At 43.9% G+C, this 26,438-nt stretch overlaps 1 protein-coding gene across 8 annotated transcripts in view; it reads right to left on the bottom strand.

Annotated features, from left to right (window-relative positions):
* LOC112263040 (citron rho-interacting kinase) overlaps positions 1-24,990 on the bottom strand; it is a 60,763-nt gene extending 35,773 nt beyond the window's left edge. For 6 of the 8 annotated variants that reach the window (XM_042331646.1, XM_042331645.1, XM_042331647.1 and 3 more), the window contains exons 1-4: positions 22,450-22,792; positions 7,642-7,740; positions 6,451-6,594; positions 4,688-4,807 (exon numbers count right to left, since the gene is read on the bottom strand). In XM_042331646.1, the coding sequence (XP_042187580.1) occupies positions 4,688-4,807; positions 6,451-6,594; positions 7,642-7,650 (273 nt within the window). In that variant the 5' untranslated portion in view covers positions 7,651-7,740; positions 22,450-22,792. Of the gene's footprint in view, positions 1-4,687; positions 4,808-6,450; positions 6,595-7,641; positions 7,741-22,449; positions 22,793-24,842 lie in introns of those variants that run through there. The other 2 variants (XM_042331642.1, XM_042331643.1) reach the window with 2 other exon arrangements.
* Positions 24,991-26,438: the final 1,448 nt, after the last annotated feature.

The following is a 26,438-nucleotide window of genomic DNA, read 5'->3' as shown; positions in this document are numbered from 1 at the left end:
GGAACAAGGAAAGGTAGGGCAGAGAAGAAGTGCATCAGCTAAAGTCCATTAGTGTCCTTCTCTTCTAAAGTTTTAATGAATGATTAGCTATGGCTAACAGCTTTCATTTCCATCTCGTGGTCTGGTCACGGGGCATGCAGCAGTCCTGTCAACCGGGCTGGTTAGGACTAGCAGAGGCTAATGAAAAGTAGCATGGTCTCTGTGCCTGGGAAGGGTGAGGACACCCTGACAATGGAACATGACAGGCGCAGCAGATAACATCAGCAGCACCAGCCAGCGCCTCGTTAGTCCCTTTTCATTTCAAAGTTCTCCTCCTGTTTCCATCCAGTTTCAATCCTTGCTAAGTGTTCCTCCATCAACCCTTAAAGCGTGTCTCCGAGGACGTCCGCCTGTTGTCTACAGTAAGTGACAGGAAGACACTTCATTAACTATTATAATGAGAAAATGTGTAAGAAATGACTCATGCCGTGTTTTAAAAATGAAAATGAAAGACAACGGAATTTCATAATCAGTACAATTTCCTCCCAAATTATGTTTGGACCTCCTTATAACGCTAATTAAGATACAAAAAGCATTTGCTATTTGAGTAAATGATGATTGGCATTGTCAATTAGGATTCATGGCATGAAGCTATTGAGGAAGAAAAAGGTAAACAGTAAATCAAATTGATAATTGGAATGATAATTAAGGTTTTCACTTGAGCAATACTTGTATCTACTGAATAAACCAGAAACCACAGGGACCTTTCATTTAATCTCTTTGTAGAGTCAAATTAAAATCCATTTCAAGTAGGAAAGAATCTTCATACAAAATGACAGTGTGTTTCGCCAGCGGGCCGACTCAGCATATCAGTTCCTCAGTGTCCCCAGTCCCCTAGGTCCCTGACTGGATCACAGCAAATCTCTGGCAGCCCTAAACATCAATTAGCAGGAGAACTGATCTAGGCCTGGGCTTAAGTACAGAGCTGAGTGATAGGAGGAGGAGGGAGGAGTGAGCCAGGGGCAGGAAGGAGTGGATAGGATTAAAGAGAGAGAGAGCGAAAAGGGGGACTACAGGGTGAATAGAATGGAACAGTGCACGCCAGAAGAGCTGATTCAGAGTGTGAATTACCTAACTCACACACACACATGCAAACGCACACACACAATCACACAGAAAGTCCCTCCCTATCGTCCCGACCTGCACAGTCCCGCTGGGAGCTTCAAATGCAGTAGGTGTAGCCCTGACAGGGAGAGTGATAGTTCTGCTGTAGCCTCTCAAGATGGGGGAGACTAATCCATGGTACTGGGGGGAAAAAACACTGCCTTGCCTCTAACTCTTCACTCTGCCTTACAGAACAGAATAATCATTCCTTTCAGTCATCTTCAGACATGTTGTATGTGCCAAAGGTAAGTTTGCTGACAAAGTGGTCAAATGAAGCTTACTTTAGGTAGGCCTTAGAACTGGATTAAACCTACCTATCACAAATACAATACTAAGAGGTAGAATAGTTGTCTTATCCCATTTATAGTCTGTCAGCCTGCGTGCTTTGTGTTCAGTGTTAGGGATCGGTTCCAATTAGCCTAGTGTTTAATTCTCACTGCTTCTCAGAATTACGGAATTTGCATGTACTGATTGTCTTGCTATGGATTTCTCTTTCTCTCACTGAAAAGCTTGTATTGCTCATATCCCCAATCTTCCATGTTTGTTGAGCCAACACTGAATACATTCTGCATAAATATGAACATGACTTCCAGACTCCTAAAACAGAGCATGGGAGAGAGGCACTGTACAAGACCTTATGCAGCCTTCAAAATCAAGCAGGAAAGTACCTCTGCAAATATCCAATAGCCTAACTCCTTCGCATGTATGACAATTACGAACCACTTTATGAACTTGAACTATAAGTGGGTCAATCATTTCCATAGCTAATTCCCAGGTTTGCATTAGCCGTATCAGTAAGCGGTAAGCGGTAACGATACCACCACGGGGGACCATGGAGTGGGTGTGAAGACAACAGTGCAGTGGTGAAACACCAACACTCTGGTTCCCATAATGTAAGATCCAAAACCCCATCGCCTCATCACGACAGGCTGCCCACTGCATCAGCGGCACTGCACACTCTCCACTTCTAGGTATGGATGGTTCACATTGCCATGGCAACCATTGCGCTATAGCGCCTGTGCCTGATAACCACTGCCAGGGATTCTGCTCTGTGCCGTGGAGGGGAGGGGGGGGATTTTTCATACTGTCTAACTGTCCTCTGCTGTCGATCTTTTTTTAAATTTTTTTTTTATGTAGGCACGTTGAGAACAAGTTCTCATTTACAATTGCGACCTGGCCAAGATAAAACAAAGCAGTTCGACAGATACAACGACACAGAGTTACACATGGAGTAAAACAAACATACAGTCAATAATACAGTATAAACAAGTCTATATACAATGTGAGCAAATGAGGTGAGAAGGGAGGTAAAGGCAAAAAAAGGCCATGGTGGCAAAGTAAATACAATATAGCAAGTAAAACACTGGAATGGTAGTTTTGCAATGGAAGAATGTGCAAAGTAGAAATAAAAATAATGGGGTGCAAAGGAGCAAAATAAATAAATTAATTAAAATTAAATACAGTTGGGAAAGAGGTAGTTGTTTGGGCTAAATTATAGGTGGGCTATGTACAGGTGCAGTAATCTGTGAGCTGCTCTGACAGTTGGTGCTTAAAGCTAGTGAGGGAGATAAGTGTTTCCAGTTTCAGAGATTTTTGTAGTTCGTTCCAGTCATTGGCAGCAGAGAACTGGAAGGAGAGGCGGCCAAAGAAATAATTGGTTTTGGGGGTGACGAGAGAGATATACCTGCTGGAGCGTGTGCTACAGGTGGGAGATGCTATGGTGACGAGCGAGCTGAGATAAGGGGGGACTTTACCTAGCAGGGTCTTGTAGATGACATGGAGCCAGTGGATTTGGCGACGAGTATGAAGCGAGGGCCAGCCAACGAGAGCGTACAGGTCACAATGGTGGGTAGTATATGGGGCTTTGGTGACAAAACGGATTGCACTGTGATAGACTGCATCCAATTTGTTGAGTAGGGTATTGGAGGCTATTTTGTAAATGACATCGCCAAAGTCGAGGATTGGTAGGATGGTCAGTTTTACAAGGGTATGTTTGGCAGCATGAGTGAAGGATGCTTTGTTGCGAAATAGGAAGCCAATTCTAGATTTAACTTTAGATTGGAGATGTTTGATATGGGTCTGGAAGGAGAGTTTACAGTCTAACCAGACACCTAAGTATTTGTAGTTGTCCACGTATTCTAAGTCAGAGCCGTCCAGAGTAGTGATGTTGGACAGGCGGGTAGGTGCAGGTAGCGATCGGTTGAAGAGCATGCATTTAGTTTTACTTGTATTTAAGAGCAATTGGAGGCCACGGAAGGAGAGTTGTATGGCATTGAAGCTTGCCTGGAGGGTTGTTAACACAGTGTTTAAAGAAGGGCCGGAAGTATACAGAATGGTGTCGTCTGCGTAGAGGTGGATCAGAGACTCACCAGCAGCAAGAGCGACCTCATTGATGTATACAGAGAAGAGAGTCGGTCCAAGAATTGAACCCTGTGGCACCCCCATAGAGACTGCCAGAGGTCCGGAAAGCAGACCCTCCGATTTGACACACTGAACTCTATCAGAGAAGTAGTTGGTGAACCTTTCAATATCTTAATTCACGAACTTGGCAACCCTTCACCAAATCAGATCATTGTTGTATCTGCATTGCACACACACACACACACACACACACACACACACACACACACACACACACACACACACACACACACACACACACACACACACACACACACACACACACACAAACCCCCCACGCACAAACACAAAAACTCACACACAAACACACACACACAAAGAGACACACACACACACACTATTTGGATAATGGTGGGCTGAACGTGACTCTATCCTTCCTCTACACTCCTCAATCAGCAGAGACTCAGGAGACACTACATCACTCCTGAAAGTGGCGAGTGATAAACACACAGGAGACGCCTTGATGTACTGGGGCGCTGAGCTATGCAACGCCACTACTAGAGAGATATCCACTGAGACTTTCTTTATGGTCAGGACAAGTCCTGTGTGCACGGCAGAGTGCGTTTGAGTTCACGCCCACTGTTGGACACCATACTGCAAACTCCTAGTAAATTGTCAATGCTGACACTCACTGAAGGCTGGCTCTACTAGAACGTCTGTTTCAGACTTCTATTATGTGGCACTCAAGGCTTTTTCTCTATTATCTGAGAAAGAAACAACAGTAACAACACTAATTCACATGAATTTGGTTCCATGTATTCAGGAATCCAGACCCAGGGTGTTTAACAGTCTACTGACTCCACCTACACAGAGAGCAGTGGATAAGCCTCAACACCCTCCTCCTCTGTAATTAACCCAGCTTTGACAGGGTAGCACTCTCCTCGCACCCCACACGACTCACACCCCATAGGGATGGGCAATCAACCCTTTACAGCACATCCCTCCACAGCACTCTGGGTAGAAGTTGCCCGTAGGCACTGAGCTAGGATCAGCTTACCCTCCCTAGATCTTAACCCTAAACATTACAGTTAAACAGCGTTTAGAGGCAACTTTGTGTTACTCCCTCCACCACCCACAACCCCTGCCAGGCATCTGATGCCCCACAGGAGGCGCTCTCCTCTACCTGTTCTTTGATCTCCTGCAGTTTGTTGCTCTGCTCCCGGATGCCGTGGAGGAGCTGCAGCGCCTTGTCGTCTTCCTGGGAAACCTCCATACGGGCCTGCTCCAGACTGAGCTTCAGACTCTGAAACACACACATAAAATTCAGCAAAGAACAGAAACGGACCATTTTCAGGACCCTGTCTTTCAAAGATAATTCCTAAAAATCCAAATAGCTTCACAGATCTTCATTGTAAAGGGTTTAAACACTGTTTCCCATGCTTGTTCAATGAACCATAAACAACTAATGAACATGCACCTGTGGAATGGTCGTTAAGACACTAACAGCTTACAGACGGTAGGCAATTAAGGTCACAGTTATGAAAACTTAGGACACTAAAGAGGCCTTTCTACTGACTCTGAAAAACACCAAAAGAAAGATGCCCAGGGTCCCTGCTCATCTGCTTGAATGTGCCTTAGGCATGCTGCAAGGAGGCATGAGTACTGCAGATGAGGGCCATAAATTGCAATGTCCGTACTGTGAGACGCCTAAGACTGTGCTACAGGGTGACAGGACGGACAGTTGATCGTCCGCACAGTGGAAAACCACGTGTAACAAAACCTGCACAGGATCGGTACATCCAAACATCACACCTGCGGGACAGGTACAGGATGGCAACAACAACTGCCTGAGTTACACCAGGAACGTATAATCCCTCCATCAGTGCTCAGACTGTTCGCAATAGGCTGAGAGAGGCTGGACTGAGGGCTTGTAGGACATCACCGGCAACAATGTCACCTATGGGCACAAACCCACCCTCGCTGGACCAGTTTATTATCTATCGTCGAAGGAATAAGCGTTACACCGAGGCCTGTGCTCTGGAGCAGGATCGATTTGGAGGATCGATCATCGGACTGAGCTTTTTGTCATTGCAGGCAATCTCAATGCTGTGCGTTACAGGAAAGACATCCTCCTCCCTCATGTGGTACCCTTCCTGCAGGCTCATCCTGACATGACCCTCCAGCATGACAATGCCACCAGCCATACTGCTCGTTCTGTGCATGATTTCCTGCAAGACAGGAATGTCAGTGTTCTGCCATTGCCAGCGAAGAGCCTGGATCTCAATCCAATTGAGCACGTCTGGGACCTGTTGGATTGGAGGGTGAGGGCGAGGGCCATTCCCCCCAGAAATGTCCGGGAATTTGCAGGTGACGTGGTGGAAGTAGGGTAACATCTCATAACAAGAACTGGCACATCTGGTGCAGTCCATGAGGAGGAGATGCACTGCAGTACTTAATGCAGCTGGTGGTCACACCAGATACTGACTGTTACTTTTGACCCCCCTTTGTTCAGGGACACATTATTCCACTTCTGTTAGTCACATGTCTGAACTTGTTCAGTTTATGTCTCAGTTGTTGAATCTTGTTATGTTCATACAAAGATTTACACGTTAATTTTGCTGAAAGTAAACGCAGTTGACAGTGAGAGGACGTTTCTTTTTTTGCTGAGTTTATATAAAGCCTGTTGGTAACACCGCATGTAGTACACAAAAGCACACACACACACACACACACACATAGTACCTATCTGCTTTACAGAATCACACACACACACACACACACACACATAGTTCCTATCTGCTTTACAGAATCACACACACACACACACACACACACACACACACACACACACACACACACACACACACACACACACACACACACACACACACACACACACACACACACACACACACACACACACAGTCAGGATCTTGGGCCACTCACAGTGCACTCGGTTATGTAGGTAGCCAGGTCTTGCTCCAGGATGGTCCTCTGTGTCTCTGAGGCTTTCAGCTCCACATCCTTCTGCTGCAGCACTGACTCCAGATCAGACATCTTACTCTGGACTAGAGAGATCTCCTGTTCCATCTGAATACAGCAACATGGAGGACAGCTTTATTTGTCCATTTCAGCATTAGTTCATCTTCCCAATGTCAACTGAACTCTTGCAGGTGACCACAACCTTACATTACTGTAATAAACATGGCCATTTATAATAAACCAAAGGACTGAAGTTGATTGTGCAAAGCATTTCCTTGATCACAGCGATTGGGGTTGAAGAAGGCTTTGTGCTGAGAGCTGTGAAAACATAGATGAATCATTGCAGCAGTACTTCCCAGGAAAGCACGTGAAAGACAACAGCACATTTAAGTCCATTATGTAAAAATAAATGACCTTTGCCAAATCTCCTTTGAACCCAGCCTACTATGAAGAAATTGTGAGGTAAAAATCTTTAAGGAAAATTCCACCCAAAAACTGCAATCAAGTTTTCAAGATATAGAACTTTCAAAATACAGCATCAGATGATGCTTAATGCATCGCGCCAGCTGAATTTCTGTATTCTGAAAGTTATATCGATTGAAATCTTGATTGCTGACATGCAAAACATGTTGGGACTATATCAACAATAGACTAATGAACCCAATATCAAAACATAAAGTTTTCCTTTAAGCTATAGGAAGCTATTTCTGTACCTCCTAAGCCAAGCTGCTCATCTCAGTATGTGTGGTTTAAGAGATGAGCCAGTTGGGTGATGGATGGATGCAATTAAAGAAGCCATTAGAGCCCCTGAGGAGCACTGAGAGTCACGGGTGCAGGGCCGTCAACTGTGTCACAGATACACAATCACAGTACATACTGGAGTGCATAGACTACATGCTGTGTTGGAGTGCTACCACTAACACAATCACAACATAACACACAAAAAAAGTTATGGTATGGAGTCCCAGCACTGGGTAGCAACACAAGGCGCCACAGTAATGTGGAGTGACAACACAGACACCACATAACAACAGTAGTCTCAAATCAGAGAACCATCAGTCAGTCACAGGACATGAACAAATAATCATAGGCACACACTGATAGACACACACAGAGTGACTTGACACACACAGAGTATATCAAACATAAGAGTACCTGTGACATGTGTCTTGTGTCTCTCAATGCTCTCTGTATTTAGTGTCTTGATGTCTTTAGCGGGTCTTATCTAGAGAGCTGAGGGCTGTAACCACTAATCTGCAGGAGAAAAAAGAGCGTGGGAGAGAGACTAATTGCAGTAAACACTCTATATACACAATCTCTCCTGAAAGCTGTGGGGCTTTTATTTACAGCACTTACCTTTTCATGTCATTATGTTATACCACACCACCTTTTACAGTTTATCAAATGGGAAATTATTAGCACCATTGAATTGATGTTTAATGTCGCGACAACATTACATAAATGGACTTTCAACATTCCTTTTCCAACATGTTGTAGCTTGTATAGGAAACAGGGTTAAGAGCAGAAAACCCCATACTAAAGCTGCCTTTAGTGCCATTCATAATCATCATTAAATGTTATTGTCTAATTAAACAATTAAGGTAAATAAACAATTAAACTAATCAAGTGAAACGCAAGTCAAAGAATTCAAAAAAACTACATGAGCCCTTTCATGCCCATGTTCAAAACTCAAAATTCAAAAATCCGTAATCAGACCAAACCCAACACTTAAGGGGCCCAAGTAGCACCAAACTCCACAGCAACTCAATCTGCGATGCTTTACATTTGAAGGCATACTCCTTATATTACATAATCACACACATAATTAGCATCTATTCTGAGAACTACTTTTAATCACAGAGTGAAAAAACATAGAATCATACCGTGTGGACCATGCCGTATGGGTATATTCTGGAATAAGACAAACCTAAAAATAGAGTGTGATTCTGAGTGTGTGCACATGGCCGCCTCTTTAAGCACTATTCTCTATATTTGGCAGCCTTTGAGATGGAGAGGCAGGAGAATGAAGAAAAGAAGACTGTCACTGTCTATTAAGCATGGGCTTCTCTCCCACTCCTGCTCACAGCAGCAGCTCAGTGGAGGAGTTTCGACAGCCACAGGCCCAGGGGTTTCACATAACATTCTGCATCCCATGATGCAACGGAGACTATGGCTTCACACTATAGGCAATGTATATTTGATTGGTACATAACATTATTGATGCAATGCAAGACAGGGTTGATGCGCTCTGAGAGATCCAGGCCCCATTCCCCAACACATGCAGAAACCACCAGAAACCTTTGAAATAGATAAACATATTTTTTTTCATTTCCTGTTGTTTATATACAGTATCTCAAATCAGGAACTCATGTCATATCCTGTGTAATATGTCAAAACTATATGATAGATTTCTTATCATGGTGGAGTGGATTACTGTTTGATTTTGGGGTAGGCTGTCAACAGCATGTACTGTGTGACACTATCTGTTTTCTAATGATGTCAACAATGCGTCTAGCATAGAATCAGGTATTAGAATACACATTTAAGAGGATCTATATGGCGTCTAGACATATTTGATGTCATGAATATGATGTCTTTATGCCATGGGTAATGTCCATATTCACTTCGGTTCATTGTGTCTGCGGAAGGTTCACAGACAGGTTTTCAACCCGAGCTACATTATCAGAGACGCAGAGCGGGCAACTTAACGGGTCACACATAATGGCTGATGACAACCAGATAAGGTTCATTTAAGCCTACATTTTTAAGTTTAATAGAGAAATCAGTAAGTAGCTTTAGAATTTTCCTAATTACATGTTGTTCAAAGGGCGGTTCTTCCTTAAGGTCAAATGTGATTGATATTAGGGCGGAAGTATGATTTGAAGTTTCAGCAAGTAATTCCAACTGGGTAATTGTTGTGGGATGTCAGCGTGCCATAAGCCTACTGCGCGTGTAGAATCAGTGCCATGAAGGATGGTGCAGGCCGGCAAGTTGCTACAGCAGCCTAGCATGGAGTAGCAGATGGGGATCAGATCTGGATGACTTGTTCGCAGGCTACATTTCTCACCACCAGTCCATGATGAGCCAAGCGAGCAGGCTGTGCAACTGGGCTCATCCTCTGCAATAATTACCTCCCAGAAAGCAGTTACAAATAACTAATATTGTTTTTAAAAGCACAATTATAACTAGCCACATTACAGTCAGTCACCTCTGGCTGAGAAGGACTCGGTAGAACAGTGTTGGATTTGTTCATGTCTTGCTAAATTAATCTACCATAACTGGGGAGACCTTATACTGCATTTTTAAAGCTGGAATACTTAATGGTGAAATTACCACGTCTAATATTACAACAGCAAATAAGTTACTGCAAACAACAAACACCGTTTTTTTTTCTGCTTCGTGCATCATTGCACGCAAGATAGAACATAAGTATTTCACGTTGGTTCAAGATAATTTCCTTTAAATGACTTGGAAACAACGTTGATTCAACCAGTGTGTGACCAGTGGGATGTAAGCCACTGCTGCTTTGTCAACAAAAACATTTCAGGACCATGCCGCTGTCTCAGGTGCTGCCCAGATTCAAAACATTTCAGGACCATGCCGCTGTCTCAGGTGCTGCCCAGATTCAAAACATTTCAGGACCATGGCGCTGTCTCAGGTGTAGCCCAGATTCAAAACATTTCAGGACCATGGCGCTGTCTCAGGTGTAGCCCAGATTCAAAACATTTCAGGACCATGGCGCTGTCCACTAACGCCTACAAACTCAGACATTGACAGCTCAACAGTGCTGAAATAGTTCGAGCCCCAGAGAACATCAGTGATTTTAACTACTTTAAGTGCAAGTGAATATAATGTATTGCACATGTTAGTTTTGCTGATTTACAGCCTCAGAATTATAGCTAATGGGTTGCAGCGAGTTACGTTTTTGAGCATGGTGATGATGATGCCTAAGAAGAGGATGAGGATGCTTGATGAACCATATATCACATGCTATGATCTGTTTTCTGATATTGTCGACAAAGCGTTTAGACATTAGAACATAGAAATATAACAAATCCATTGGATTTATGCAGTAGATTTAGGCCTAATTGTGACATCATGTGTATAATGTATTTTACGAATCCCTATGCTTAAGCCTATCAGAAACGAGTATTCAACAATGTTGCGTCTGCCGACGGTTCACCCATGTGCTTTTAAAGGGACTATCAGTATTACCTCCAAATAGCCTGCTACAATAGGCTACACATCATGTCTGACGATACCAAGGTATGGTTAATTACGCATGCTTTGAGTTTCGAGGAGAAATCTAATACCTGAGCTTGGAGGGTACTATGATGCTGAAGGCTGAGTTATTGCCAATTAACAGCATTCTTACATAGGTATTCCTCTTGTACAGATGTGATAGGGCAGTGTGCAGTGCAATGGTGATTGCATCGTCTGTGGATCTATTGGGAGCGGTATACAAATTGAGTGAGTCTAGGGTGTCCGGTAGGTTGGAGGTGATATGATCCTTAACTAGTCTCTCAAAGCACTTCATGATGACAGAAGTGAGTGCTACGGGGCGATAGTCATTTAGTTCAGTTACCTTTGCTTTCTTGGGTACAGGAACAATGGTGGACATCTTGAAACAAGTGGGGATAGTAGACTTGGATAGGAGTAGATTGAATATGTCCGTAAACACTCCAGCCAGCTGGTCGGCACATGCTCTGAGGATGCGGCTAGGGATGCCGTCTGGGCCGGCAACCTTGCGATGGTTCACAAGCTTTAATGTCTTACTCATGTCGGCCATGGAGACCAAGAGCCCACAGTCCTTGGGAGTAGCCGCGTTGGTGGCACTGTGTTAACCTCAAAGCGGGCGAAGAAGGTGTTTAGCTTGTCTGGGAGCAATATGTTGGTGTCCGCGACGTGGCTGGTTTTCCCTTTGTAAATCCATGATTGTCTGTAGACCCTGTGTCTGAGCCATTGAATTGCAACTCCACTCCGTCTTTGTACTGACATTTTGCCTGTTTGATTGCCCTACCGAGGGAATAACTACACTATTTGTATTCAGCCATATTCCCAGTCACCTTGCCATGGCCAAATGCGGTGGTTCGCGGTTTCAGTTTTGCACCGTAATTGGCTCAGTGTTCTGTCACTCATGGGGACACTATGTCACCACCAAATCTAAGGGTAGAGCTTGAAATTTCAAGCCCCTTGGGTTCTGCCATAGAGTAACATTAGAAGTGCCCATCCAAGAAGGCTCAAGGTCATTGGAAACAGATAAAATGACGTAAAATCACATTTTATCTACAGTAGCTTTGATTGGACTGATCACATCAACATCATACCTTCAAAATCTTAGCTAGCAGTTATCATCATGAATCAAGTCGACAATCTACTGGCAAATCCTGATTAATTCTTGTCATATGAATAGCCTGCTATTCAGTGGAGTGGCTGTGTGGTCGCAAGTCTGGGTTTAAGGGTCTCTTTTCCAAGCTTATGAGTTTCAACTTTGGCAATGCTGTCAATCCAGCATGATTTCTAACGCGCTCAGATAAACTGTTAACTCAGAATTGGGAAATCTGACTTTAGTGAGTTCAAGACGACTGGGAACTCAGGAAAAAACTAGCTCCGACTGGGAAAAAAACGTTTTGAACGGTTATCCAACTCATAATTGTAAGTTGGGAACTCGGCCCTCTTTCTAGAGCTATGGCCTGAAGATCACTGACGTCATCATGATTCGACCCTGTTTTTTTGTCTTGAAAGCACCATGAATCCAGAGAATGCCAGACTTTGATGACAAAGTTTAATGACAAAATTTGCCCACAATGGACCGCCACGCCACCTTCCTGTTGAAGTGAGCACAGCACAACAAGGTTTGTCCAAAAATGTCTTGTATGCTACTGCGTAAATAATGTAATATGCCTGGAAAATACAATTGAAGTTGGAAGTTTACATACACTTGTTTTTCAACCACTCCACAAATTTCTTGTTAACAAGAAGTTGAAGATGAAACGTGGCTTGGTCTTTCAGCATGACAATGATCCCAAACACACCGCGCGGGCAACGAAGGAGTGGCTTTGTAAGAAGCATTTCAAGGTCCTGGAGTGGCCTAGCTAGTCTCCAGATCTCAACCCCATAGAAAATCTTTGGAGGGAGTTAAAAGTCCGTGTTGCCCAGCAACAGCCCCAAAACATCACTGCTCTAGAGGAGATCTGCATGGAGGAATGGGCCAAAATACCAGCAACAGTGTGTGAAAGCCTTGTGAAGACTTACAGAAAACATTTGACCTCTGTCATTGCCAACAAAGGGTATATAACGAAGTATTGAGATAAACTTTTGTTATTGATCAAATACTTATTTTTCCACCATAATTTGCAAATAAATTCATAAAAATCCTACAATGTGATTTTCTGGATTTTTTTTCTCATTTTGTCTGTCATAGTTGAAGTGTACCTATGATGAAAATTACAGGCCTCTCTCATCGTTTTAAGTGGGAGAACTTGCACAATTGGTGGCTAACTAAATACTTTTTTGCCCCACTGTTTGTGTGTGCATGTGTCTGCATCTATGTTTGTGTTGATTGTTGTCCCTTTATGCCATAGTTTGTACATCTCAATTGTCCGCTATGTCTTTTTAAAAGGCAGTAAATGAGGGTGTATGAACTGTTTTGCTGCCAGACAAGGCTCCGCTGAGGTGTAGCAGTGGTAAGGTGTTGGGACTGCTTTTGGGACTCTGCTGTTGGGACAGCTTTATGTAGGCCCTAACAGCTTGTGGGCACTGTTTGACACCGTTAAAGTGCAATTAATGTATTGTTTAGTGTGTGTTTAGTTATGTTGTGTTGTGTAGTGGCTTTGGTGGCATGCATCCCCAAAATGTTTTTTGTTTGTTTGCTAAAATCGCCACTGGATATGCCATTTTCAAGCTCCGAGTCTCTACTTTTATCCAATTTTAAAAACACAATTTTAAATGTTACTACATAAGACCGAATCGAGGTTGTGGAGGCCCACAGAGAGATATGCTTTCACCTGTCCAGTGCAATCAAATCAGTACCAATGAACGAAAATGAGAAATAAAGTTTTGATTTAACTTCAGATTTCTCTTTGTGGTTTCCCAGGGTCTTCTCATGCACCCAGGTGTAGTTTCCAGGACAGGGGATCTATCATTGAGCAGCTGGAGAAGGAGGCTCAGAGGACTCTAATGCCTTCTCTCAATATTGGGACAAGCTGTTCCCTAGTCCTCCTCTCCTTCCTGAGTAGTCTAACTAATGAGTAAGTCCCACGTCTTTCTTCAACCTCACATACAACAACTCTGAATTTGCAGTCATAATGCGCCTTCTAACCACAAATGTGATTTCAACCACTACCTTAACCATACCCTTATCTCTATCCCTAAATCAAGAACAAAATGTCTCATGTACTTAATTGCTTAATCAAATACACTAACTCAACACTAAAATATGCAACTCAAATATGTTCCCTTTCTTTTCTCTAGCCAATGGAGAGTGATTCAGCATGGCATGAAGAATAACGTAAGTCTCCGCAGTCTCCACATAAGGATCTGATCAAAAGTAATGCACTATTTAGGAGAATGTGTCATGGAATAGCTTGATTTAATATTACTCTGTTGGCCATAGCTGACATTTGAGCAGCTCTCCATGATGTGTCTGAAGATTGTTAGGGTCGTGACCCAGACGGCCCTCCGAATTCTGCTACCAGTGCTGGCTCGTAATCATGGGGGTGAACCTGAGGAGTGGGGCAACCTCCCCAGAATCCCAGTGCTCTTTGACAGGGTCTAAGGACTCCTTAGACAGTCTGGATGAGCGGGAGAAAAGGCTACTGATCAGTGAGATGAACTACTGGACCAAGGAAAGGAGGAATGGCAGGGCAGACCACCATGCTACCAAACCACCATGCTACTCTCCTAAGAGGTATGCTCACAGCAATATTTCAACGTATTGATTCAGTTTATCCCTGACCCATACCTAACATCAATTGGAAAGCACACCTTGTATTTTTATGTTCTGATAAAAAAATGTTGCCCCAGAGGGGATGGGTCTTGGGTAAGCCATTATAAAGTAAACTATGAATAAAGAAATTGGGGGCTGTACATGCCTTTCAGAAATGATACAATTCTGATGTTGTAAAAACATCAAAATCATGTTAAAAATTTTGGTTTTGGGATTCTTTGCATGGCATCAGTGATGTTTGTGTGTGTATCTTCAAGATGACAGACCTGGTTACAGAGCTCGCATGCATCTGGAGAGGCTGCCCTCATAGAGGAGCCTCTGACCGATCTCTTTGGAGTAACAGTGGAAAGCCTCCTGATGTCCTTGTCTAAGGGCCACTCCAACCTCGCCTCCTCCAGCTCCTCTCAGCTGAGCTGTGCTATCGCGGGGGAGGTGTACACCAGCTTAACTCTGGCCTCTCAGTGGCCATTCAGGCCAGCCCTGGTAGTTGCCCCCCTTTGGAAAGTCAGGATATAGCAGCAGGCAGGGAGGTCATTCGCGTAGCCTCGGTGCAGATCCTGGCTGAGCTACAGAGCCAAAAGTCTGAGCCAGAGTGGATAGGGTTTATCAAGCCCCTCATGGACCCTGTGATTGACAATGTGCTGGATGCCATTGTCGGCACTATGGACAAAATGGCACAGGACTTCAACACCCTATTGGATCTGGCCAAGAAGATGAGCAGTCAGAGTTATTGAAAGTGGAGAGTAAATCGTTGGTGTAACGAATGCACTGAGTCGGTAAGCAAGTACAGGGAGTGAGTGTTTAATAAATAAATGGAACTGAAAACAAGGTACACGAACAACGCACTGACATGAAACAGAATCAATAACACCCGAGGAAAGAATCAAGGGGAGTGACAGATATAGGGAAGGTAATCAAGGAGGTGATGGAGTCCAGGTGAGTGTCATGAAGCGCTGGTGCGGGTGACGATGGTGACAGGTGTGGGAAATTATCAGCAGCCTGGTGACCTAGAGGCTGGAGAGGGAGTATACGTGACAGTACCCCCTCCCTGACGCACGGCTCCAGCTGCAAGATGCTGACCAAAGGGACAATGCGGAGGATCAGGAGCGGACCAGTCGCCTCCACCAAGGCGCAGGAACCTGACGAGCAGCCTGAAAAGCTGGAGCCTGGCGAGCCAGCTGTGGCATGGGAGCCTGCCGAGCCCACCGAGTCTTGAGAACCTGACGAGCTAGCTGAGGCATCCTCGGTAGACTCGGCAACAGATGCTTGACAGGCCAACCGAGTCTTGAGACCCCGTGGTACCGGCTGAGGCATGCAAGCCTGATGAGCCGGCTGAGGCACACTCGGTTGCTCCGGCAGCAGAACCCAGACCGACGTCACCTCCAACACAAAAACGAAAAACACTCCCTGATGCTTCCCTTTGGCGAGGTGTTATTTACTCTGTTCCGTGTCGGTGCGTTGTTCGTGTTCCTTGATTTAAGTTCTGTTTATTTATTAAACACTCACTCTCTGTACTTGCTTCCCAACTCTCAGCGCATTCGTTACAGAATAACACCTCACCTAAGGGAAACATCAAGGAGTTATTTGATTTATTTTTGGTTTCGATGGGAATGACGTCAGGTCCGGGAGCCGCTACAGGCTCTTATGCCTCAGCCGGATTGCCAGACTCCCCTGCCTCCAACGGTTCGTCAGGCTCTCATGCCTCAGCAGGATTGCCAGGCTCCACTGCCTCAGCCGGCTTGTCGGGCTTTCATGCCTTCGCTGGATCACCAGGCCCCCCTGCTTCCACTGGCTCGTCAGGCTCTCATGCCTCAGCTGGATCACCAGGCCCCCCTGCCTCAGCCTGTATGTCAGGTTCCCACGCCCCATCCGGTGACAGGTTCCCGCACAGCAGCAGGGGCGACCGGTCCGCTCCTGATCCCCGGGATCGTCTCTTTGGTCAGAGTCCTGCGGCTGGAGACGTGCGCGGGGAGGGGGAACTGTCATGTGTGCTCCCTCTCCGGCCTTTAGGTCACCAGGCTGCTCGTTATGGAGCACACCTGTCACCATTGTTACGTGCACCTGGGAGTCATCAAACTCACCTGGACTCCATCACCTCCCTGATTACCTTCCCTATATATGTCACTCCTTAGAACCTGTTCATCTTTGTCCATTTCTTCAAAGTGTCATTGTTCCTTATCCAGATCTGAAAAAGGGTCCAAGGTCAAAGTGTGAGCTAGAGATCAACCTCCCTGGTATTCCCATCCCTGATGAGGTGCCTGATGATTTGACCTTCCCCATCGCCAGGAGCTCCTGCATCGACACCAAGGACTTTATTATGCCAGGGATTTCTATGAGTGACCTAAGGACAAAGATGATGACACACACAGATGAAGCCCTGCATCGTAATAGTCCAAGGACTGAAAGTAACCGACAATCGAGTGCCAAAGCCTCTCTTCGATTCTTCACTCCCTCTTGCACCAGCAAGGGAACATATTTGCTAACAAAGGGAGTTGGGATTGACATGGAAGAGAAAGAAGTGTGCTACCCTAGCAGCTCTGGCCATCTGAGGGAGTTATTCATCCCTTCAGACATCAGCAGTGCTACTGCATTCCCTCTGCAGTCCTTGATGGACTCCGACAAAGATGATTTTATCTGTTTTGTCACGATACTGGTGATAAGGTTGCTATCAAAGATCGGTCCCTCAGCCCTAGATGGACCTTCCCAACAGGCAGTAGATATGACAGCAATATTTCAGCAGCTCATCAGACAAGTTCTGTCTGAGTTCTGTGCTGCATCTGGATTCTCAAGGACACAGGCGTACCCTCAGGACCTGCACATCCACACTGTGTTCAGGGGTGCACATAAAAACCTCCTGGAGGCGTTTGGCTCTTGTAACACCCTCCAAGCCGTCATGGCCTCCCAGGAATCTGAATTTGACAGAGTCCTGGTAAAATCATTGACCCAGCAGCTGGTACAGGGATGTAAGGAGGCATCAAGACCAGCTTCTACTGCAACAAACCCAGCAGACCAGGCTGAGACAGAGAGTGGGAATGAGCAGAGAGCAAGAAGGAGCTTTCTTTGCTTCTCAATGACCAAACTCAGGATCAACAATAAGGTATAGGAGATGTTGCTTTATGTTCCAATTAGGGGCTGGTGTCATTGATGTGGCTATGATGAGATAAATATATGTGATAAACATGTTTTATTCCTCACTATATTGTTGCGTTGCATTCATAAGATTTTATTTACATTTTTTTTACCTTTCTCTTTTAGCGTTCCAAGAGAGGAAACAGAATGACTGCCATTCAGTCTAGGACCAGACTGAGATTCCCTCTACTGCATAGGTAAGGATATTTTAAAGCTCTGCTATAGCTTGAAGTTTTGTTTAGGTGTTGTAGAAACATAGAGTAGGTCTAGTAAACTTATAGAACTGTTATTTATTAATATTTATTATACATAAAGTGATTATATTTCTCTCTCTCACCCCTATGGCTTGTGTTTCTAGCCCCCCACATTGGGGCTCAGGGTGCTGAATCTCCCATTGGAGAGGTTTCTCGGTCCATCTCCCAGCCTATCAAATAACGCTCCTTGATAATCAGGGTCTTCTCAGCAATGATGAAGCGGCTCAAGCGCTCCTCCTGGAAGACCCTGTAACCTGTTACGCTGTATGAAGAAATACTTTTGACAAGAGGAATCTGCATGTCTACCCTTTAAAGTCTATTTGATCAAATAAATGTGAAATATTTTTTACAAGGGTTTTACATGTTTTGGACAGTGCTTCTAGCACTGAAGCAGCTTTTCTCACATACTCTCTGGTCAGACAGTGAAAGAGAAATGCATTAGTTCCCCCATGGTTACCCATCATTTTGTTGGGCAGTTGTTGAGCTGGCAGGGCTTCAACCTCAGCTTGACTCTATTACAATAACGTTGGTGCATAGCCAGTCAGATAACCAGATGCTCTCTATTCATTTAGTTACAGCGATAAGAGCTTTATTAACAGCAAAGGGAAAACACGTTGTGGCGAATTTGATATCTGCAGCTAGATCAACTCTCTGAGATGTTTTCTGTGGGTTGAATAATGTGTGGCATGAGTCAGTCCTGTTGCAGAGGAGGAGAGAGAAGTCATGGTGTTGCTCTACATTCAGAATGCAGGAGGACCAGCAGCTACTGGGACTCTGCTGTAACATATGGGCTGTGGGTGGCAGTGAATCACTCACCTGTTGCAAATGTACAGGTAACTGCCTAAATAAATGAGGGATACAAAGTATATTAGAAACAGGTGCTACCACACAGGTGTGGTTCCGGAGTTAATTAAGCAATTAACATCCCTTCATGCTTAGGGTCATATATAAATATGTCCAGTTGCCTATTATTTTGGCTACAATGGCCAGAAGAAAAGGTCTCAGTGACTTTGAAGGAGAGGTATCAAAGGAGCATAGGAGGTTTAAAGTCTCTGTGTGTGTGTGTGTGTGTGTGTGTGTGTGTGTGTGTGTGTGTGCGTTGTGCATGTGTGTGTGCGTGTGCGCGTGTGCGTGTGCGTGTGTGTATGCGCGTCTCAGTCACCAGATCTCAACCCAATTGAACACTTATGAGAGATTGAGGAGTGGCGCCTGAGACAGCATTCCCATCACCATCACCATCAACAAAACACCAAATGATGGAATTTCTAATGGAAAAATGGTGCCACATCCCTCCAATAGAGTTCCAGATCTATGTCAAGGCGCACTGAAGCTATTCTGGAGGCTCGTGGCGGCCCAACGCCCTGTTACGACACTTTATGTTGGTGTTCCTTTATTTTGGCAGAAGCACAGATTCTGTCAAGCTCCCAGTTCTAGTTCCCCTATCTAGACCTATCAGTTCCAATCCCTAACCCTAAAATGGACAGGAATTGTTTTCTATAGCTAAGTCCCTGGTCATGACAACAGCAACTCAGTGAACCTGATGCCACATGGGTACAATCAATCGTACCTCAGACTCTTTACAAAGGAACTACTAGATGTGGAGAGATCCCACAAAGAGGATCACAGAAGAGGTAAGGGGCCTTTTAGAAATGACACTTGAGGGTACAGGAGAGCTACAGCAGCAGAGCTCTCCTCTCATCACGACTCACATTAACATGCATGGATTTGCGCTAGAGAGCAGCTACACCACCTGACCGTATCTGCTCGCCGCCTTCAGCCCTTTCTCTTTCTCCGAGTCACATTTCACACTGTTCTGTGCCGCCTCTTGTCTACAGGTGAACACAAGTGCAAATGAACAAATTCTTATCTTGCCAATTCCTCTTGCCTTACACTTATGTAATCATATGGATACTCCCTAAATATAGTTCTAATATACACTACATTGCCAAAAGTATGTGGACACGCATTAGTGGATTCTGCTATTTCAGCCACTCTTGTTGCTGACAGGTTTGTAAGATCGAGCACACAACCATGCAATTTCCATAGACAAACATTTGCAGTAGAATGGTCCGTACTGAAGAGCTCAGTGACTTTCAACATGACACAGTCATAGGATGCCACCTTTCCAACAAGTCAGCTCATCACATTTCTGCCCTGCAAAAACTGCCCCGGTAAGCTTTAAGTGCTGTTATTGTAAAGTGGAAATGTCGGCTCAGCCGCGAAGTGATAGGCCGCAAAAGCTCACAAAACAGGACCGGCGAGTGCTGAAGCACAATGGCGTGTAAAAATCATCTGTCCTCGGTTGCAACATTCACTACCAAGTTCCAAACTGCCTCTGGAAGCAGCGTTGGCACAAGAACTGTTCGTTAGCAGCTTCATGAAATGGGTTTCCATGGCCGAGCAACCGCATACAAGCATAAGATCACCATGCGCAATGCCAAGCATTGGCTTGAGTGGTGTAAAGCTCGCCGCCATTGGATTCTGGAACAATGGAAACGCGTTCTCTTGAGTGATGAATCATGCTTCACCATCTGGCAGTCCGATGGATGAATCTGGGAATGGTGGATGGCAGAGGAACGCTACCTGTCCAAGTGCATAGTGCCAACTGTAAAGTTTGGTGGAGGAATAATGGTCTGGGGCTGTTTTTCATGGTTCGGGCTAGGCCCTTTAGTTCCAGCAAAGGGGCATTTTTACGATACAGCATACAATTACGTTCTAGGCGATTAAGTGCTTCCAACTTTGTGGCAGCAGTTTGGGGAAGGCCCTTTCCTATTTCAGCATGACAATGCCCCCGTGCACAAAGGGAGGTCCATACAGAAATGGTTTGTTGAGGTCAGTGTTGAAGAACTTGACTGGCCTACACAGAGCCCTGACCTCAACCTCATAGAACACCTTTGGGATGAATTGGAACACCAACTGCGAGCCAGGCCTAATCGGCCAACATCAGTGCCCAGCCTCACTAATGCTCTTGTGGCTGAATGGAAGCAAGTCCCCGCAGCAATGTTCCAACATCTAGTGGAAAGCCTTCCCTGATGAGTAGTTTCTTTTAGCAGCAAAGATGGGTCCAGCGCCGTATTAATGCTCATGATTTTGGAATGAGATGTTTGACGAGCAGATGTCATACTGTTGGTCATGTAGTGTACTTTATCCTAAATATGTACACTCTTAGAAAAAGGGTTCCAGAAGAGTTATTTGGGCTTTCCCCATAGGAAGACCCTTTTTGGTTCCAGGTAGAACCCTTTTTGGGTTCCACGTAGAACTCTCTGTAGAACCCTTTTGTAGAATCCTTTTTTTGTAGAACCCTTTTTGTAGAACCCATTTTTTTCCCAAGAGTGGGGAAATACCCCTTACTCAGTCCACTCCACGTAGCCCTCTGTGCCCCATTGGGAACACTAATAAAGCCAACTATATCTGTCCCTAGTTAGACCCTATACAAACCCCTTCTCTTTCTTTGATTGGAACTTTAGTACATTGAAAATCTTTACACGTCCAGTAAGTAAGATATACAGTATTATTCCTTCATGAGCCATCTCAGTGTCAGACAAAAGGGAAAGGCAGATATTTCATCATCATACATTATTAATGATGATTACTTTAAAACAACCGTGGTGTGAGGGATATTGTAACAAGACTAAAGACTTAAATATCAACATTTATCACTTAACTATCATTAATATGTATGTATTGTAGTCTAATTGAATGTTGGCCAGATAAAGAAATAGGAGCTACCTTCTCCTTTCACCTACTCTGAGAGGTAGCTGAGGGAGGGGAGAGATAGAGACAGAGGTGAAACAACTGTTTCCATAGAAATACATGTTCTCTCAACATAGACTTGATTGATCATTTCAGGCATTTCAGCACTTCTTTTCTTGTTACAGAATCTATTTTTGGCCATACAGGCCTTCCTACGCACACATTTCCCTAACAATAACTCACCAAGTGCCTTATCAATGGCAACTATCTCAATTTGTAGTGAACAGTTCATGTGATTCACGATCGAACTCTCAATAGAGATGATTCTTTGTTCTACCAAGCTTCGATATAACAAGGACAATAAACACACAGTGCCTAGATTCTGTTTTTCCAACATGAACTTCCTACTTCCTCAAATTCTAGGCAAAAGAAACCCATCAGGAAAAAACTGATATTTTCAGAATCCTTTGAAACAGTACATCAAAGCAGAGAGAAGTCAGAATGTGAGAGCTGTGATTCCCCTAAGAAGTTGATGGAGATCTGCTGAAAGGAGACAGAGACGCTATGAGAGGGGAGATGCTAATGTACACCGTTGCCTGAAGAGGATGGGTAAACAAAGACAACCATTTAATGCTAACACAGCATCTCGGAGTCGTGACAATAGAAGACTCTGCTCTCCCACTGATGCATCAGGCACCTGTGCTATACCGCGATCACATCGGACTGAAACTCCCCTGACAATAGCACAACCGCAAATCAATCAATTTGAACAGCATGCTGAGATGGGCAAACAAAGGCAGATCAGTTGCAGTGTGTCGAGGCAGTTTAGAGGATCTGCACACACAGGCTTGTTGTTACACACAGTCCTTGTTGTTACTCTGTCAGTGCAATCAATTCCACCCTGTTATTAGTGAAAGATTCCTTCAGAGCAGTACTTACTCAGACCTGGCCGGTGCTCTCGGTGCCTTGCTGAAGAACCACCTTAGAGGGGGCACATCCTCACCCAGAAAGCCCGATCATGTGGGGTCTTGCTGGGCAGCCACCGGCCAGTACGAGGGACTCGCTGATTCATCAAAACTGGGGATGTCATCTTCACTGTAGAGAGTAGAGCCAAACGAAAGGGAGAGAAGAGGTTTGGCAGGAGAGAGAGATGTGAGCAGTGAGAGCGAGGGAAGATTAGCACACAGAGAGATAGAGTGAAGGAGAGAGGGAGGAGAGACGGAAACTGCATTGAAGAGTAATGCAGTAGATCAGTGAAAACACAATCGCATAGACACGCAGGGAAAATCTCTCTCTCTCTCTCTCTCTCTCTCTCTCTCTCTCTCTCTACACTGCAATAGATTACTCTAATCACTGTAATACATGCAGCCAGAGTCACTGCCGAAACTGTGTTCTCTCCCGCATAACACATGCATCTCAGTAACAACCCCTCCACAGAGACCCCAGCTCTTCTCAGACATCAAACACAGTGATCGGTTACCTATCGCAGTCTCTCCTATCACACTGCACTGCTAATGTCAAATGTCCAATTTAGTGGACGGCACAGTGGTCCTGTAACTGATAAGACTACTTCTATGCAATAAAAACAAGTTCAAGCTACACCTGTCCACAGCTGCTCCAAATCAACTCCAATGATAAACACATGAATACACTTCAATGCCAAGCTGTTTAGACATGTGTTTCAGCTGTATTAGTAATTCTAGAGAAGTCAGTGAGGAAGCAAATCCATCACAAAAAAAAATATTATTATAAGTCAGGCTGGTTGGCCTTTCTGTCATTGTATCAATGCTGAGTTTAGCCAAACGGACACATACACGCACATGTGAGCAGAAGCACACACACACACAACAACATACACACACACACACACACACACACAACAATATACATCACACTGGGGCCGCTGAGGTCCCCGCTTGGGAGCAGACGGCAGGACCTGTCCTGGTAAGCAAAACTCCATCACAGCAGTAGAGATATGAAACAGCTTGGCAAGTTCAAGTAACCAATCAATGGTTGTTATGGCCCTGTCAACCACCAGAACACAACTCGACATTCATATTCCAGGCTACTATTGCTGTTATGAGTGTATGCAATCATTCACTGATTTTAGATCTTAAAGTATAGAATTGTTTGAAATTAACTTTTCAAATCAAATTGGATGTGGAGCATAGCAGGCAATAAGCAGGCTATAAACTTGCATCGCGCATGAGGGGGGAAATGGACCAGCAAACAAACCACAACAATGACTTTGACTTTGTTTCTGTTGAGTGTTTACTCAGCTCAGATGAAAGCAAAACATTGGAGGCATGCTTTGTCTTATGAGCCGAGAATATAATTGTTTCAGACTCCCAGTAATTCAGACAAGCAGCCGTCTCAATCTGAACAGAAATCTGGGCCTGCAAGAAATCAAATCCAGTAAGAATCCTCAATTACTGATTTCTCGGAGAAGACTTCTGCTATTACAGCATGAGGTCATGCTCTTGGTCTATGAAAACAGTACATTTGTCTTTGGACTAGGCTGAAAACCAAAATACTGCACAGTACTATCCCCTAAGGAATACCATGCTATGCCATTTGATGTTTGTGCCTGCATTGTATACATAGACCTGCAGAACCAATCAGTGTTCTCTAAACATCTCTTGATATCCTTTGAAGTGCAACTAATTGTTCGGATTTAGAAATAGAACCCGCTTTTGGCTCAAAAGCATTGCGTAATGCAGTGTGTTGCCAGAAGGACATGATCAATAGCCTTACTGCTGTATCTCCACTTCCATCTGAGCTAACTGCAGCTAAAACCTGACAATCTACCTCCTGATGACGTCTCTCTAAAAGACCATTCAACCTGACGAAACACAAAAAACTGTTACAAACTGTTACAATTCAAACACATCACATCATTTTCTGTAAAAGTACGCAATTTTGTGCCATGTAATAGAGATCAATGCATGCAATGGTATACATGTGCAGTATAATAAAGTTAGCTAATTAGGTTAGGACAATTGTCAACATATCTTGGATTACACTCCTCTCCAAAACACATCAGTGTGAAATTGGTTCTGGTTTCGTAGAGATAATATGAGGATGGGTAGAGGCTTTTGCAGAGGCTTTTTGCTGATGTTACCTAGCAACAAGGTATTGTACATACCTTAGGCCAATCACAGCTTAATATCGAAGGAGGGAGAATAATGAGAGTTTCATCACAATTCACTGAGCTTGTATAAATGATCCTTCAGACTGGATTTATCTGTTGCTAGAGTACAGAGGGGAATTCTTAATCCAGGGAAAATGACACTCCTCAAAGCACAATCAATTAAATCTTATATTCCACTCACCTTTATAACAACGTGTCACAGACTTCTTTCAAGACATGCTGAATTTCAGGGACATCAGGAGGACAAAAGTTGCATGAAAGCTCTATGCAAAGCTCAATACGGCTGGAAGACTGTAAGAAGGCTGTAGGACTAAGATGGTTAGTCTGGGAGAGTGGTGACCAATGTGTGCAGAACATGCTGAGGCTCTCCTAGAGAAAATACCAGTGATTAAATATTGCCCTCCATTGGTACAAAAATGAAATGACTGGCTATAACACGTGATGGTTTATGTAAGGGTAGAGTTCTTAAAGAGAAACACTGCTGCAGTCTGGAGGTGAGTGCCTCTTCATCAAAAGTGACTCTTACATAACTGGAGCCTGGAAGATCGCCCTTGCATTGGCTGAAATGTAGCGAACAGGCAGCACACTGACAGGCAGACATAGTGTCAGACCAGAGCAGGCCTGCTGTATGACTAAGGCAGATGTTACATAAGTGTTCTCTTCTCACCTAGTAGAAAATATTTACTGTTAACCAGTGGTGGAAAAAGTACCCAAATGTCATACTTGAGTCAAAGTAAAAGTCATCAAGTAAAATACTACTTGAGTAAAAGTCTAAAAGTATTTGATTTGAAATATACTTGAGTTTTGAAAGTAAATGTAATTGCTAAAATATACTTAAGTATCAAAAGTAAAGTATAAATCATTTCGAATTCCTTATATTAAGCAACCCAGACGGCACCATGTTCTTGTTTTTTTTTACGGATAGCCAGGGGAACGCTCAAACATAATTTACACATTTATTACATCATTTATGTGTGTTTGTGAGTCCACCAGATCAGAGGCAGTAGGGATGATGTCTTGATAAGTGCGTGAATTTGACAATTGTCCTGTCCTGCTAAGCATTCAAAATGTAACGAGTACTTTTGGGTGTCAAGGAAAATGTATGGAGTAAAAAGTACATTTTTTTTCTTTAGGAATGTAGGGAAGTAAAAGTGGTCAAATATAAATAGTAAAGCAAAGTGCAGATCCCCAAAAAAACAAGTTAAGTACTTTACACCACTGCTATTGCAGTTTTTTGCGATTGCTTACACACTTGTTGTGGAATTTGACTCAATTGTGTCAAAACTCTACACACAAGCCAAATAAGACACATCACTTGGAGATAAACATCTCACTTCTATGTCAAAATTAAACTCTGCAATCAAAACCTAACAATCCTTTTTTCAAAATGGCATTTTTGCAACAAAAATGATACACCATTTGAATGACTCTTTCAAAGCAGCAACAACACACTGATGTACTTTATACAAAACACTGCTGTGTTTATATACAGCTTATTTTTCTGCCATTGCAGGCTGACAACAAAAAACTAAGAAAATTAGAATTACAATACAGTAATAAATACAATATGTTACCGTTAAACTCACAGAAAAACAAAAATAATTACAGTAAAATGACAGTGCAGTGGTAAACAAAAAATAGTATTGTAAGGGATTATAAGGGATTGTAAGGGATTGTAAGGGATTGGGTGGATGGTTTATGGATCCCACCTTCTGTTAGGGTCTGGACACATCCCCTCATCCACATCACAAGCAATGTCATCCCTGGCTAGGCATTG

This window comes from Oncorhynchus tshawytscha, linkage group LG12, assembly GCF_018296145.1.
Source record: "Oncorhynchus tshawytscha isolate Ot180627B linkage group LG12, Otsh_v2.0, whole genome shotgun sequence".
Classification (NCBI taxonomy): domain Eukaryota; kingdom Metazoa; phylum Chordata; class Actinopteri; order Salmoniformes; family Salmonidae; genus Oncorhynchus; species Oncorhynchus tshawytscha.
This window is presented reverse-complemented; position numbering and strand designations above follow the sequence as displayed.